This window comes from Papaver somniferum, chromosome 11 (assembly GCF_003573695.1).
Source record: "Papaver somniferum cultivar HN1 chromosome 11, ASM357369v1, whole genome shotgun sequence".
Taxonomy (NCBI): Eukaryota; Viridiplantae; Streptophyta; class Magnoliopsida; order Ranunculales; family Papaveraceae; genus Papaver; species Papaver somniferum.
Window position 1 is genome coordinate 834,810 of NC_039368.1, and position 17,868 is coordinate 852,677.

Here is a 17,868-nt window from a genome sequence, read left to right on the forward strand (position 1 = left end):
AAATAAAAAAAAAAAAAAAAAAAACTGAAGATATAAATGTTACAATAACTTTCAACCATCTCTTTAAAAAAAAATAATGCCAATATTCAACAACCTACAAAACACAAACAAAATGCTACAATAACTTTCAACCATGTTTCCAAAAAAAAATAAAAAAAAAATTGCCAATCTTCAACAATCTGCAAAACACGAACAATGTATTCTTTTTTAAAATAATAGGAATAATTTTAATTTTACTCAAGAAAAATTCAAAAATACAAAGCATAATTTCCATTATACTCATTAAACAAATGGAACAATCGAGTAAGGTGAGGAAAGTTATGTGGAGTGCAATACCTTGGGAGTTGCAGTATCTAAAACCCCCAAAAAATGGCAATCGAATAAGCCAACTTTAATCAACCTGCAAAACACAAATAATATTTTTATTGCCATATGTAAAACCCAAAGAACAAAGAACTTTAGAAAAATATATACTTAAAAAGAAAATGTTGCAGATATATCTCTAGGAATAAAAATCTGCTCACTATCTCAATGAAGCTTGGAGCTGGAAAGGAGGAACGGATGATCTTCATGTGGCGGGTTATGGACAAACGAAAAAGTTTTACATTTTGCGAAGCCGATGGAAGATTGTTTTATTATTAGCATCTTCAAAAACATTTTTTGAAACCACTTTCTCATGTTGATTAATGAAGATGGTTTTGTTAGAATAATAAGAATAAGAACAGGAATAGTTATTAAAAAGAGAGACTAAAAGTTTACGTTATTAAAAAGAGGGAGTAATTTCTACTCCGCTGTGCATAATAAATGGAGCTAATATTTAGGACATGCACAAATAAATAAGGATTAAATCTAAAATGGGCTAATATTAGAAATACTTACCTAATTTTCAGGAAGGAATTCTCGGTCTGTTTTAACTCGGCAAACGTTACATCACAAATGGGATAATATTTGGGACATGCACGGCAAATTAAGGATTAAAGCTTACCGTTTTGAATAGGAACAGTTACGAAAGATTTTGCATGTAATTCTTTCATTCCTATATTTACTTCCCTGATTATCCTCCTACCATCATGAATACCCATTAATAGTGTAGAAAGTCCATACCGTGCAACGAAACCGCTGCTCCCATATTCGCCCACGATAGATAGAAAAAAAAAACGTCCAAATATTTAAAAGTTACACTTAAAAAATTGTTAAATGAGCGTGTATATAAATAGAGGAATGTATTTCTTCAACCACACCCATCCACTCGTTCACACATTTTCCACTCATTCACTTATTCCTAACTTATTTTATTGGTGAAATTTTTAGCTTAAGAGTATCAACATGTCAAACATGATTAGTTGCATCCCCAAGAAAAGCGTTACCCAAAACGTGTTTGCTTCCTTTTCGAGAATGCATGATTGCGATGAAAACAAACCTTCGTTGCTCAAGTTTCGCGTTGTAAGAAAATGGGAAGAGATCGATTTCATGGTGACCAACGAAGTCACTACTATGGATTTACTCATGATTGACGAAAGCGTGAGTATATTTTTATTGCGGTCCGAATGAAACTAATGTTTTCTTTTTTAAATACAATAAAATATTAGTAATGCATTCTAATCAATATTTACATCCTACACAGGAAGATACCATGCACGACATCATCCCTAAGAAATTGATATGGAATTTCGGGTTATTTCTCCACGAGGGAGAGATTTATACACTCACCAAGTTCAACACCACAACGGAGAAATCCAGGTTTCTTCCATCGAAGAATGGTCATCGGTTATTCTTCAATGGGATACCGAGGTTGGTTGTTTGTTGGGAGATACCGAAGGCATTCCCATGCATGCCTTTTCCTTTGTTGAATTTGATGACTTGGAGTCTAGAATAAACAAAATTACCTTATGGGTACTCATTGCTTTTTCCTTTTAGCCATACTCTTACCAAACGTATTGTTGTTTGTTGTATTTGTATTTGTTCTTTCCTTTTAGCCTAATTTTTATTCGTTATTTTTTCACAAATGTTGTTGGAGTACTAACAAATTTGACCAGCATCCAGATTTTGAAGAAACCAAATGGCCTAGAATCCCGCATGCTTAACCTTCTCATGTCGTGACGTTACGACACGGGTTATTTTTAGTATATATACATTGTATTATTTATAGTACTAGGATATGACCCGTGCCGTAACGGCACGGGATTTGATTCAGAATGTTTGCTTCTCTTGTTCGATTAGTTATATTATTGTGAATCATACTCCTTAGGAGTTCAATGTGGAATAAGACATCATTATTGTAACGATTTCACAATACTATGAATTTGTATCATGTATATTACTTTATATCATTAGTTGTTAGTGTGATGGACCTGATGATCGATCTATCAACAATGAAATTGGCAATGAAACATTTTTCCACCATATTTCTATACCGCCAAATTATCATTTATCGTTTTTCTACCCATTGCAATCATTTGATTATGCCTGTGAATGCAGTTCAATTACTTCGATTTACTGAAATTTTTTAGTATTCCTACTTATAATTAAAGTGAATATCCAATAATATTATTATTAATTCGGTTAGAGTGGAAATTCGTATACGTTAACCCAGAAAACTCAACTACATCTGTGTCTCCCAGTAAAGAAATCTTGTGGTTGCTCATCTTTTCCCGTCATTCGATTTTAGGCTCCCTTTGTCATTGCTTGAATAGTTCTATCAATTTTTCCATTTGTTTTTATTAGTGTAATCTTCGAAGAAAATTAGGGAAGTATGTTAGATTCTATTGGTACTGAACGACTGTTAAACCTAAAACATGTTCTAATTATGGTAGCCTTTTTAAATTCCTATCCATCGGCGGTCAACCTATGAGGGAGGTAATGTATTTCCACGGTATTTTTTGGTCCTCTTTTATGTACTTGGTGCATGAAAATTTTTCAATAAACTTTCATTATCCATAAATTTTGCAAGCGATACGTGAAAATCTGATTGATACCATCAGATTTCAACCAAAGATTGTGAAGTAACACATGAGAGAGTGTTCTGTGATCATTCTATTTTAAAATCCTACATGAAGGATGTGCCCATCAAATCCTCGTACGGGTATCAGTAGGCATAAGCTGGTCAATTAATGGTTCTTGATATTCTAATGCATTTTTTTCATCGAATATAATTCAAAACCAATCACATCCTCTTGGAGTCTTAGGATCTAGGGATGGGAAAGTATGGATCTTAAAAACGGCTTTCCTTCAGATTTCGTGTTAGAAAATTTTTTGCTTATTGTTAGATTCCTAGACAATAATGATATATAAATCTAATGCGAAGGCTTCTAATGATCCACACCATAAACAATATCCCAAAAACCAAAATATTTATTTCTAGGAAATGTATTTTTGTCTGACATTTCCCTAAAAAAGAAAGCAAAAATATAAAATCTCTAAGATATGCCTGCACCGTATGAAGAGATGTAATTTCAAGGTTCATATAATATAAAGAAAAAGAATATTAATACAAAGAATATTACAAAATCCTTATCACAAAATACGACATTAATGAATAAAAAGAAAAAGAAATCAAATTGCATATATGACCAAAAAATTTAGGTATGAGGCACCACCATTTTTTTATATGCTAAAAATGTAGATTTTGATTATGAAAGGGATTAAGTTAAAAGGGAATTTAATTTCGAATAAAAGAAATGGTTTCACATTAAATGGGAAAAGTAACTCCCAAATAAATGACATTAAGAGTGTGGAGAGGAAATTCAAAAACTTATTAAATATGTGGCACAATCTAGATCACTATTTGGATGCTAAAAATGTAAATTGAAAATCTTAAATCTGGGGCTCAATCTTAACCCTTCTTTATATGATAAAAATGTAGATTGAAAAACTTAAATCTAAACCGTCCTTTATATGTCCCAAATATAGATTACCGTCCATATGAAAAAACACCATTGTCCCTTATAATATAAGATAAAATTGATAATTTTCCGTCTCAGATAATTTTACTGGGCCTAGTCCAAAGGGCCTGTCCTGAACATACACCAATAAAAAAAAAGGTAATCTTTCCCTTGATGCTCTAAACATTTTGAGTTCCCACGTGAACTGTGATAAATCATCCCTTCTTATTGGCTCGAAAAGGGGATTTGGGTATTAATCCATCTGTTTCTGGAAAAGAAATACTTTTACTTTTTCATTTTCATTTTCATTTTAGCCTATTCTCTTTAAAATATGTCAAAATAAAAAAGGAAAAGTATCTCTTTTCCAAAAACAGAGGGAGTATTTCTTTTGGGAAAGGTATTTGGTACATCTTGGTTGATACAAATATTTTATGGTGATAAAAACCTATTTCGTGAGTGGATATCTTAATTAAAAATAATTACACTTTGTATATACCTTAAAGTCAAGGTTAGCCCCTACGGTTACAGTACGGAGGAGAAAGAGAAGGCAGTGCCCGGTGGCTCCTAAAAGTAGTACATAGCCAAAAGTAAAGTTTGTAGTTTTACCACCCAATAAATTTCACATCCGGTAGGTATGGTTCATTTTATCTAAACGGCCAGAAGATTATTTTCAGGCATCCAACGGCTACAAAATCTATTCTTAATATGGAAACACAGTTTCAAAGGCATTCACAAAATGCTATTTAACAAAATTCCAACACCATGATTATTTTAATTTTCCCTGATAACAATTTTCTAGAAAAATATTTCTAGCCCATTTTATGTATTTTCTTTATTAGAAATCCATCATTAACTTACTATATGTGAAGCCCATAACTAGTTTTAGAAGGGATTATTTTATCAGATTATCCCTTAATAATCCTTAATAATTTAAAAAATACTACCATATTTTATGCTTAGCAAAATCAGTCAAACATAAATATAGGAAAACCCTATTAATCACGCAAAAGGAGTTAAGTACATATATATATATATATTCCGTGTAATTCTATCTGGCGGTGATATTTGGCTCCCTAATCTCCACCTCCCTATTTTCTTCCCTACAATCTAAACCCTACCTGAATACGAATCTCGATATGGATTTGGGGCTTAGATTATAGGAAGGTGAATAGGGAGGTGGAGAATAGGGAGGCAACTAGCATTTTCGAATTCTATTTTCTTTATAATTATATTCTGTGTAACAGATTGACAATTATAAGATCCTAAATATACTCCCTAAAATAACTCATGCTTAAAATTATTTTCGTCAAATAACTCTTCCGAATTATCACGGGAGATTAAGGAAAATTTTAATTTTCATGCATAATTAGTTTTATGAAAAATCATTTTCCACCCGTGATAATATTGAGTAATAGTGAAAATTTAAATTTTTCACTCCTAATAAGCATTAGTCGTTGATGATAATCACAATCTTCACATGGAACACTCAGTCACAATCCGTGAAAATCGCAATTATCATGATTAGTGATAATCATAATTTTCACAATTCATGAAAATCGTAATTATCATAAGTAATGATAATTATAATTTTCACAATTCGTATGGAATCCTAATTATCACGATTTGTGATAATCACAATTTTTTAGGCTTGTAATGAAAAGAAATCAAAAGTAAAACAAGAAAAAAAAATAAAAAAAAAAACACATGAGAATTCAAGAACATGCCGCCGCATCATGAAATTAATTAAGGAAAGCAAATTATCTAAAGAAACTAATCAAATTTGCAAGATTAAGAGAGGATATAAACAGAAACAGCTTGGGTTGGAAGTTGGAACTGGACTGTGGTAGAAGGTGGAGATAAAGTTATACAAACTTACAGTAACTTCTTTTAAGATTTGAGAACAGAAGATGGAGAGTTTAACCATAACTACCCGAGAATAATGAAATAAATTTTTCGAAAAAGAAAAATATAAGTAAGATTAATTGATTGAAATTATGGTAACAAAATAGATTTAGTTTGACCGGAATTTATGGTAACAAAATTGACCCATAATCTCGGATTTAAACGTGCAACCAAGTTTTTTTTTTTGAAAAATAAGGTTATATTAAGAGAAAAAACTGTACAATATTAAGGTAGAGTTTTTTCTTAAAATATTTTTGTCAACATCATCTAACTAATTAAGGTTAATTTAATCTCACATAAAACATGGAAACCTAAATTTAATCTAGAACTACTAATCTTAGCCTTACATCTTGTATTTTGGACTACAGATATATATAGATATATAGTATTTTAATGATGGGTATCTAGAAGAGAGAGGAACCAAACATGGGTTCCTCAGAAATTTCCACATTTTCTAAAATCTCGGGATCACTTCTTTAATTTTTTGACTTTAGCCGATTCGGACGTCCCAAATGCTGATCTTTATGTTGTACTGTCCGTGGAGCTGGTACAAAACCACGAATAGCCCGAGTCAAAACGCCATGGGTTTCACCAAACCCAACTTATTACTGACCCATGACCTATGTGGCTTTTTGCACTATAGCTTTGTTAACTACATACAAATACAGATGCTGGCGCCGCTATATTTTTCGAGTTAATGTTGGGTACCTCGAGCAACTCTTGAACTCCCATTATTTCCCGACCCTGATAAACATCTTTTGCGGTGCAAGTCAAACACATTTTGGAGAACGGTACCACCTTATACCCCGGGTGAGTATTGATTAAAAGCTAGTTAGGAATGAGAAAGCTGTAAAATAATATTATTGATTAAAAGAAGTATTTTCAGACCTATTTTTTGTCTTGCTGTTACAGGGTATTTATTATCTTATCATTACATGACACGCAGACATAAGTCAAGTCAATGTTGACTCATTGCCTTGTCGCACACTTGACTGACACACTTGTATATATCTAATATATCCCCTTCAATGTGATGCTGAGAAGCAAAGAATCACATTGAACAAACAACAAGAACAAAAGAACAAGAAACAGATGAAAAACTAAGAAAGTTCTTGTAACCGAAGTGTAGAGACACTAGAACTTGCAGATGAAGATGGTTGTAGTAGTTGATGTAGTAATCTGGAAAAAGTAGGTGAGCACAATCCTTTAGTGAAGATATCTTCTAGTTGATCCTCTGAAGGAATATGTTGCAGCTTCAAGAAACCCTCTTCCACAAGTTTTCTAATTGTGTGATATTGAATTTCTATGTGTTTGGTCCTGGCATGGAAAACTGGGTTAGATGCCAAAACCAAAGCACTAGTATTGTCACACAACAACAAAACAGAGTTTATAATAATCTGCAGATCAACTAATAAGTAAGAGAACCATTTTAACTCAGCAGCAGCAATAGAAACACACTTATATTCAGCCTCTACAGAAGATTTAGATATTGTGGACTGCTTTTTAGAAGACCAAGAAACTAAATTATTACCCAAAAATACTGCAAAACCAGATGTTGACCTTCTTGTAAAAGGGCAACATGCCCAATCAGAATCAGTATAAGCTTTTAAGCATGTAACATCAGACTTTCTTAAAATAATACCCATACCAACTTTTCCTTTTAGATATCTTAAAATTCTTTTAACTAGTTGAAGATGCAGATCAGAAGGAGAGTGCATAAATTGTGACACATAATTCACAGCAGAACAGATATCAGGTCTAGTAACAGTGAGATACGATAATCCACCTACCAGAGATCTATAAGTACTTGGATCTGCTAGCTTAATACCATCATGAACAGAAAGTCTACTAGACTTAACCACTGGTGTATCACATGGCTTACAATCCAATAAATTTGCATTAGATTACAATTTCAATGTATATTTTTGTTGAGTTAAAGTGATAGAATCACTATCTCTAACTGTTTCTATTCCCAAGAAAAAGGCTAAATCTCCTAATTTTTTCATAGAAAATTCTTGTTTTAATAATGTAATAATACCATCAATGAACTGAGGAGAACTACAAGTCAGTAAAATATCATCTTCCTATAGAAGCAAAATAAGAATACCAGCTGAGCATGACTTGATAAACATTGAAGTATCAGATACTGATTTCTTGAAACCATGCTTGATAAGAAAATAACTGAACCTATGAAACCAAGCCCTTGGAGCTTGTTTAAGTCCATACAAACTCTTTTGAAGATGACACACATAATTAGAAGGATAATCAGGATGCAAGAAACCTTGAGGTTGGGACATATAAATATTTTCATCCAAAAAACCATTTAGAAAAGCATTACTGACATCCAACTGCTTGACTGGCCAATTGTAAGTAGTAGCTAAGCAAATAACTATTCTAACTGTAGGAGACTTAACCACTGGACTAAAAGTTTCATTAAAATTAATACCATCCTGTTGATTATACTTCTTAGCTACTAGTCTTGATTTAAATCTATCAATAGTGCCATCATATTTTTGTTTAATCCTATAAACCCATTTGGATCTTAATATATTCATATGAGGTTCAGGAGCAACATACTTCCATGTATCATTATCCATCAATGCAGTATACTCATCTTTCATAGAATCTTGCCATTTAGGATTCTTCACATCTTCCTTAAAAGTCTTAGGCTCAGATAAAGTAGTTAACAATGTTGTATGATTGGCAGGCATAGGATGTTTTACAGAAAAATGACTAACAAAATCTGGATTGATTTTTGGTTTTGAAATACCTTTTTGAGACCTAGTTACCATAGTAGTAGAAGGAACAGTATCATGAGAAGTGACAAGTTGAGAATCAACTTCAGAAACAGTAGAACAAGCAGATGGTAAAGTTAAAACGTCAATGAAAGAGCATAATAAAATTCTGATTCAGAGAAGACAACATGGCTGGAAATACAAATCCTTTTTGTGAAAGGATTATAACATTTATAACCCTTATGAAGGGGACTGTAACCAGTAAAAACACACTTGACTGATTTTGGAGAAAGTTTATCTGCTCTCGAATGAGCAAGATTAGGATAACAAATGACACCAAAAGGTTTTAGAAAAGAATAATCTGTAGAAACACCAAATAATACCTCAAAATGTGATTTGAAATTTAAAACCTTAATATGAGTTATATTTATGAGATAAGTGGCAGTAAGAAATGCATCATACCAAAATTCTTTAGGACAATAAGAGTTAAACAAGAGTGTATTACCCATTTCAGTAATGTGCATGTGCTTTGTTTCTGCAAGGCCATTCTGTTCTGGTGTGTTTGGACAGGATATTCTAGCATTAATACCACTAGATTGTAATGTAACCTGAAATGGCCCTTTAACAAGTTCAGATGCACCATCAACTTGAAAAGCTAAAATTTTTGTGGAAAACTGATTTTCAGTATGAGCTTGAGAGACATCAGATTTTAGTTCCATAGGTTAAACCCAATGAAACCTAGTAAAATCATCAACAAAAAAATATAGAATTTATAACCTTTTAGAGAAGGAATAGTTGGTCCCCACACATCACAATGTATTAGAGCTAAGGGTTTTTGTGTATAAGAAGTTGAAAGTTGAAATGGTAAATTTTTGCTTTTAGCAAGTTGACATGGATGACACAAAGTAGAAGAAGGGGATGAATTTAAAACAATTTGATTATCAGAATGTAACCTTCGCAAAATTTGATTTGATGGATGACCAAGTCTAGAATTCCACAGAGAAGGGGAAGCAGATAAAGTAGTAGCAAAAGAATATTGAGTTTTGGGCATATGCAAAATTAAATACAAATTATTAACTATTTTACCATGAGCAAGAACAACATCAGAGTATAAATCCCTAATTTCATATCCATATGGATAGAACTTGAAGTGGAAAGAGTTATCATTTGTAAATTTTGCTACTGAAAGAAGATTGTGTTTCATAGAAGGAACTAACAAGACTTTATTCATCATGAAACTAGTTGTAGGAGTATTAATGTGTGAAGTACCAATTGAAGTAATAGGGAGAGACTTACCATTACCAACTTGTACATGATCCTTCCCAGTGTAGTTAGAAGTATTGTTCAACAGATGCTCATCTCCAGTCATGTGTGCAGTTGCACCAGAATCAGAAATCCAGTGAGATGAATTTGATGTAGAAGGATCACAGTAAGGAATTTCTTAATTTAAAGTAGTAAATGCCTGTTGAGTATTAGCACGCTGAGCTTCATTTGCTGAATTTGAAAAGGTGGGTGGATGGTATCTAAAATAACATCTGCTAGCATAATTTCCCTTTTTACGACAAATATGATAATCAACTGTAGAGAAATCTCTTCTTCCTCCATTTGAACCACTTCAATTACCCTGACTAGAAGAGCCATTTCCCTGTGAAGAAGTATTGCCTTGATAAAAACCATTTTCCTGAGATGAAGTACTTCCTTGATAATAACCATTCCCATTATTTCTTGAACTATAACCAGAATTAGGCTTAAAATTTCCATTATTCTTGGACTTTCCTCTTCCATTTCCACTGAAAGTATTATTGGTTCCATTTTTGCTGTAGAAAGCATATTGATGCTGAGTATCATAAACACTATTAGAAGTACTTTGTTGTTCAAGAAGCCATTGCTCATGATTTAACAGTCTTGGTTTGAGTTCAGCAAAGGAAAAATGATTCTCTATATTTTGAGCAGCTATAACAAAAGTGTCAAATTCTCTTCCTAGACCATTCAAGACATGCATAACTAAGTCTGCATCACTAACTTTTTCTCCAATTGCTGCTAGAGAATCAGATATTCATTATGTTAGTATACCAAGATAGTTAAGTTGCCTTTCTTGACATTATGAAGTTGATTTCTAAGCATATTCTTTCTTGCCATGAATTGTTTTCTAAAGTTTATTTCAAGAAATTCCCAAATTTTCCTAGCATAGGACAATCCTAAAACATCACCAGAAACAGAATCTGTAAAAGTTGCCTTCATACAACTAAAAACAAAACAATTAATCTTTCTCCAAAGAATCCATTCTGGATTTATCTTTAAAACTCCATCAATTTCAACCTGTTGATCAGGTTCTTTAATCTCACCATTCACATAACCATACAAATCAGTGGAAATCAAGATAGTTTCCATCTGATCTCGCCGTAACAGGAAATTATTTGGTCCTAATTTTGAAGACACAAAATTGGAGATGTTGGTGAATGGAAAAACGAAGTCAGAGGAATTACCAATTTGAGCAGCGGAATTCGAATTAGTACCCATATCTTTTCTTCGTCTGTAAATAATTGTTGTAGTAGACATGAACTGGATCCGTAAATATTTTGAAACAAAATTGTTGAAGAACCAGATCTGATGATAAAGAATTTTAATAAAGTTTCTGAAAACAAGTATTCAATTGTTAAAAAATGTATATGAAATATTGATTGATTCTTTGTAGAATGATGAAAAAGATGATTGATAATTTTTTTTAGGGTTTGAAGATTTTTAGCTCAGGATCATCTGTCTGATACCATGAGAAAGCTGTAAAACAATATTATTGATTAAAAGAAGTATTTTCAGACAAACTTTTTTTCTTGTTGTTACTAGGGCTGTTCATGGTCGGTTTTGGTTCGGTTTCTAGCGAAACCAAAACCGAAACCAATACTATTGGTTTCTAAAAATCTAAACCAAACCAATCCATTAACCATTGGTTCGGTTTCCAAATAGTTCCAGTTGGTTTCGGTTTGTCCCAGTGATTTTTGGTTAACCAATAATTATGTCAAACCAAAAAAAAAAAAACACAAATTTACAGAAAAAATTCGTAGTTGCCGATAGTATTGGTTTACACAAATTTACAGACAAAAAAAATAAAATAAAAAAATATCAAGAATAGTTAAAGCTTACTCTAATTATATAGATCAAAAGAAGATATATAATATATCTTAATTTAGTTATTGACAAATAAAAAAGAAGGAAGACGGGAAGAAAAAAGTCGAGTAGCAACAGCTGTAGTTGGGGGTGGAGAAAGGAGGCGACTGAGAGAAGGAGAAAAAGAAAGAGGGAATGAATCATAATGAAATATTAGATTTAGGGTTTCTATTTATCCTCTAAATCAATGGGTAGAATCTAATACTTGTAAATTAACGGTATAAACTAAGTTTAAAAATTAATCGGTTTTCCAATGGCTTTTGGTTCGGTTTTAGAGGTCAAACCAAACCAAAACCAATACTATCGGTTTTCCACTTTCTACACCGTAACCAATCCATTAGTAAATGGTTCGGTTGGGTTTCTTCCTAATTGGTCTGGTTTGGTCCGGTTCCAGCGGAAAACCGAAACCATGTTCAGCCCTAGCTGTTACAGGGTATTTATTAGCAAATTTTTCCATTATACACCCGTTTGATAACCTGTTTACAAAACTACACTCGTTGTTTTTTGGATATTTCTAAAATATACCCATCATTCATGAAAACGTTAGTACACAATATATAAAGAAGTGAAACCGACGATAGAAATTTATTTAACATGGAAAATTATGAATGTACTCATAAATCAAATTATATAGATCGTACTAGTTTTAGAACCGGAGGTGGTGAAATTAAGGGTGTCCAATCACCACTTCTCGCTCCTCCCCCTTCAATGTCCCTTCCGGTTCGTGATTATTCAGGTTCAACTGGGGATTTGATTAATTCTTTTGCTCTCGAAGACAACAACTACAATATATAGGGATATGAGAAATATGACTAATGGGAGAAGAGGATCGTTTTTTGAAGTTCACACAGAAGCAAACTCTTCCGATGAAGATGAATAGGAATAGTTGGAAATAAGGAATTGAGTTCATCGCCATACTTGCAAAACCCTCCAATTTCTCAATTTCTTCCTATTCTTTTCTTCTTCTATCCATGTATCTAACTCTCTGCAAACACTCATCGATGCATATAACTTCTTCTTAATCACCAACAACTACGTCTCCTCTCTAATTTCCCAGCAAATCACTGCTTCAACTTCCCATTCAATTCAAAGCCTAAATTCCCATTCGATTCAAACCTCGTAGGGGTTTTTCGGACATTTAATGTATTGACAGTTGTATGACATATATACACTTAACAGCCGTTAGGCGTTTTATTTAAAAAACGGACGAAATTATTGTATCGGGTGTATTTTGAAAATAAAATAAAAAACGGATGTCTCATAAAACGTATTATCAAATGGGTATATATTAGAAAACATAAGTTGTATGTATCTAATAAGGAATATATTTTTTTTACGGTGAATGTTGACTCATTTACTTGTCATACACTTCACTGACACACTTGTATATATCTAATAAGGAATACTTTTTTTTTTACGGTGTACAAGGAAAATGATGAGTGTGGGTGACTACACCTTACCTAAATATAGTACTCCTGGGTAACACTCGATTATGTATCATGGTCTTTTAAATAACCAAGCACGGTCGATACCAGTCCACGTACATCAATTTGGTTGTTTGGTTTGGTTTGTACGAATTACAAAATGGTAGTTGTGTAGAAGTCTTGGAAATGGTATGCAATTAATCATTACGAACAATGGAAAAACGGATATAAGTAGACGTGCACGAATTACTTACAAAATATATAGACAGAGTAGAAATGGTGTCTGTGTATGATCTCCTCTTCTATACCATTATCTTCTTCGTTTCTTTAGTTTTTATGGTTCTGTTAGGAACTTACTGGAATTACGGATCCGAAAAATACAATCTTCCTCCAAGTCCATTAAGCCTCCCCATCATTGGACACCTTCATCTCCTAGATACCTTTCCAAACAGATCATTTCAGAAACTATCATCTCGTTATGGTCCTATAATTTATCTTCGTCTCGGTTCACATCCATGTGTAGTCGCTTCTTCTCCCGAGCTTGCCAAAGAACTACTCATGAACAATGAGAAAAAATTTCTCACACATCCAGCAAGTATTGCTATACATCATGTTACTTATGAGTCATCAGGTTTCGCATTTTGTTCTTATGGACCTTACTGGAAATTCATGAAGAAACTTGTTATGTCTCAATTTCTTGGAGGTTCAGCTCTTGTTCAACTTCAACCAGTTCGTAAAGATGAGATCCGTCGGTTAGTTCGGTACTTAGTTAACAAGTCAAAAGACGGTGAAATAGTTAATGTCACTGATGAACTGATGAAGCTTTCAACCAATATAGTTACTCGAATGATGGTAACTAATAGGTATTCTACTGATGGAAAAGATGCTCAAGACGAGGAACTTCGTAATTTGATCCGAGAGGTGTCAGGAATCTTTGGTCTGCTAAATGTGCATGACTTTTTAGATTTTATTCCGCGGTTTTTTGACTTCCAAGGAGTTCTCAAGACCGCTAAGGATGTTCGACGTAGATACGATGTATTGTTGGAAGAGATCATACTGGAGAGGGAAGAAACTAGAAAGATGAGGAAGGGTGATGAAGAAAGGGATGTTTTGGATATGTTACTAGATGCAGTAGCTGACAAGAATTCAGATGTCAAAATAACAAGAGACAACGTTAAAGCCGTCGTGCTGGTAATTATCTGTTCGTAGTCATGTCTCCATGGTCTCTGTCCGATACAAATCAACGAATTGTTTAGCATAATTTATCAACCAAATCATATTAATTCATACTAATGCTTTCAAATTGCACTTTATGTACAGGATATTGTCACGGCTGGAACTGATACATCTGCCGGTGCAGTAGAATGGGGATTAGCTGAACTCATCAACCATCCTAGAATCTTCAAGAAAGCCAGAGAAGAAATTGATTCAGTTGTAGGAGTAAAGAATAGGTTAGTCGAAGAGTCAGACCTCCCGGACCTTCCTTACCTTCAAGCCATATTTAAAGAAATCCTTCGACTACATCCACCTGTTCCATTGCTTATAAGAGACTCGACACAGGATTGTAAAGTTGGAGGTTATGATATTCCAGCTAACACTAGACTCTTTGTGAACGTATGGTCCATGAATAGAAACCCAAAATATTGGAAAGATCCTTTAGAGTTTAAGCCCGAAAGGTTCCTTGCAAATGAGAATACCGGTGAAAACTATGATGTGAAAGGCCAACATTTTGAGTTCTTACCATTTGGAACTGGGAGAAGAGGGTGCCCTGGAATGTGGTTGTCTTTGGTAGAAGTTCCTACAGTGTTGGCTGCAATGATACAATGTTTCGATTGGAAGACAGTCGGCAACGAGCGAATGATCGATATGAGTGAACGCTTCGGATTGACACTTCCAAAGGCAGATCCTCTTACGCTTATCCCTGTTACTCGCTTTGATCCTTCTGTTGCCGTCTAAGTTTGGCTTCTTCAAAAGCCCATTAAATAAGCTTTGTGTTTTGCAGTGTGCTCTTACTAAAATCCAGGAGATATTTAATGCTTCTAGTTGAGCACCCAGCTAAACCTCAAGCAGCTAAATCTTGTTTTTCTGAATTAATAGAAACTGCATTTATTTCCTAAAAAGTAGAATTGATTTTGCTATAGGAAAATAAGCAATGGATCCCCTTACCTACCTAATGGATGGGCTCGAAATATTCCAATAGATACTTCTGGCATGGACGCTTGGGTCCCATAACACACACCACGTCAGGAATTTTCGGACATGTTGTTTGTTTGGTTTGAGACGTATATATAATTTGCTAATGCTGCCACAATATAAATGTCTCAAAGAAAAATATGTGTCGCACTAGATTTAAATTAAGACACGTTTCTATACTCATGTATATGTCTCAAAATACGGCATAGTTGTAGATATCTTAGATAACAGGATGTTTTAGTAATTTCATTTATAAGTTTTATATTCTGATTTTTATTTTTATTTTCGTCTTCATTTCATTGTTCACTAACGCGGCTTTTCTCTTTATCCTTTAGCTTTCGTTTTCTCCGTATCCTTCACAGAGATAAAATCAATATCAATAATCAAATCCATTATTCTTCATTAATCAGATCTATCTCAGGCATGATAAAACCTTATTTCATATTTTCTCTTTATCCTTCACATAGCTAATATGAGCCCTAATTAAGTGACCAAAAATCAAATCAATACCAGCAATCACAATTTTACCAAAAATCAGATCAATTTCCGTTTTCACCAATATGATTTATCTCAAGAATGAAAACCCTCGGGACATGTAATTTTTTTAATTTTTGTTTCGTAAACTCTAATTGTTTTTTAATCTTGACTTTGAAATTTGCAAAAGGAAATTCAAGTACACGATAAAAAGAAGAATAATGTATAAAACGACCCTAACCTTATTACTTACAAGATTGTTCAGCACGTGCATAAGCACGTACAATCTGGAAATGGATTTATTGCTTTTTTAAATGAAAATAACTAATATACCCTCACTTTTACTTATAACACGATTTGTGTGGGCATGGAAAAAGGGTACCTTTGGAAATCCAAAATTGGCAGCTTCAAAACACTGAACAGTGCGAGACTAAGAGGTCTTCGCACGTGCTTTCCTTTTGCCCCTCATGGGACCCTCGGCACACGTGACCCACTCTCTCTATTCGCATATTCTCTCCTAAGTTCTGATTTGTTTTTTGTTTTTACCTTCGTAACCTCATTTAATTTAGATATGCTTTTCATAGAAGTATCTAAGGGCAGATTCGGGTTTTCAAAATATGCAGCTTCATTTACTTTGCATGAACAGTACCTAAGGGGTGTTCCCTTTATAATAGTAATAGATTTTTGGTTTTCAATCTTGATAGATCTATGAATTATATATTAGCTTGTATCCTGTTTTTCTCTCTAAATTTTTCAGTTTGTTTGCTTTGTTGATTTCATGGAGTTTCAGAGCATGGGTATGTTTATGATATCAAATTTTTGAAGAGAGATTTTAATTTTGGATCATATCTCTGAAGGGTCTGATTGCTTTCGTTTTGTGTTTAATCATTATACCAACTAGAACTGTGTATGTACGGTCATTTCAATAACAAATATCATCATGTACAAAACAATTTTACCGAAAAATATAGTTGTCTCAAAATAATTTTTCTGACGAAGTCATTTATCTCGAAACAATGTTTTTGACGAAGTCATTCGTCTCGAAAATTTATTAAAGGCTACTGCCCCACCAAAACTATTTTCTGAGGAAATAATATCCCTAAACTATTTTATCAACATGTTCGTCACCAAATTTTCTTTAGTGACTAGCATGTACTATATCACCAGTCATTCCTAGGAGATTCGGTACACAAGAAGTAAACATAAATAAATAAATATTTAATTAAATAATTTAGTTGAATAAAAATAATTAACCATTAAAATAAATTTTTGAAGCAATAATCAAACCAGATAATACTAAATTCTACCAAAACTAGTAAAAAAACCAAGACTAAAACATTAATGTGACTAGCGGTCTAACATTCAACTTTCAGTTGTTTCATCAGCCGTAATGTTGCTTACCCCCCGTGTACGCTTTAGATTCCGCATGTTTAGTGAGAACTTTTCATTATCTTCTTTAACTTTTTGATAATCTCATTATGTGTGCATATTTGATCATCCTGAGCTTGAATTCTATTAGCATGCGCTTGTATCATTGCATGAAGTCCTTCACTGTTAGAATCATGAGATTTCTTTTCTTTTTGATTTACATGACGCCAAAACTTGAAGATTAACCAGAATCATAATAGTTTCTTAGCTTGAATTTCTCTGACTTCGTAACAAAATTAGGGTTTTTCTGTTTTCCATATCTTCTTTCCAAATAAGCGAATATTCTTCTCTTAAAAATCGAAAATTGCATCCAAGATAAATCTTATCAATGAAATTTACATGTATGGATCGATTTTAAGATTCACTGACAACCATTTGATATTCTAATCTACCCACGATTCAACCGTTCATCCCTAAAAAAAAAAAACTGAAAATCTTTGAAAAACATTTCAACCAAATCAAATCCTGATTTATAGTCAGATCCCTTATGTGGTTCAGCTATCTCTATATTTTGGGTAATCTATAACCAAATTAAAAGAATTTTTTTTTATGTTTTTTAGGGAAGAAAGAACTGAGAACAAAAGTTTTGGAGATTTCGACGGAAAAAAAGAAATTTCTCCCAACATATACTAGAGAATGATAACATGGTATAGCGAAGTGTAATAT

General features: G+C 33.1%; 1 protein-coding gene and 1 long non-coding RNA gene across 2 annotated transcripts; one reads left to right on the forward strand and one right to left on the reverse strand.

Moving 5' to 3' along the window:
- Positions 1-41: 41 nt before the first annotated feature.
- Positions 42-763, reverse strand: LOC113321826. Its single transcript, XR_003346884.1, has 3 exons — positions 525-763; positions 337-400; positions 42-179 (listed from the first exon to the last, which is right to left on the reverse strand). It is a non-coding gene; the product is annotated as an uncharacterized LOC113321826 (long non-coding RNA).
- A 12,561-nt stretch (positions 764-13,324) lies between these two features.
- LOC113323488 (3,9-dihydroxypterocarpan 6A-monooxygenase-like) lies at positions 13,325-15,216 on the forward strand. Its single transcript, XM_026571807.1, has 2 exons — positions 13,325-14,298; positions 14,428-15,216. The coding sequence occupies exons 1-2, from the start codon at positions 13,384-13,386 to the stop codon at positions 15,061-15,063; spliced, it is 1,551 nt and encodes a 516-aa protein (XP_026427592.1). The 5' UTR covers positions 13,325-13,383; the 3' UTR covers positions 15,064-15,216.
- The last annotated feature ends 2,652 nt before the right edge of the window (positions 15,217-17,868 follow it).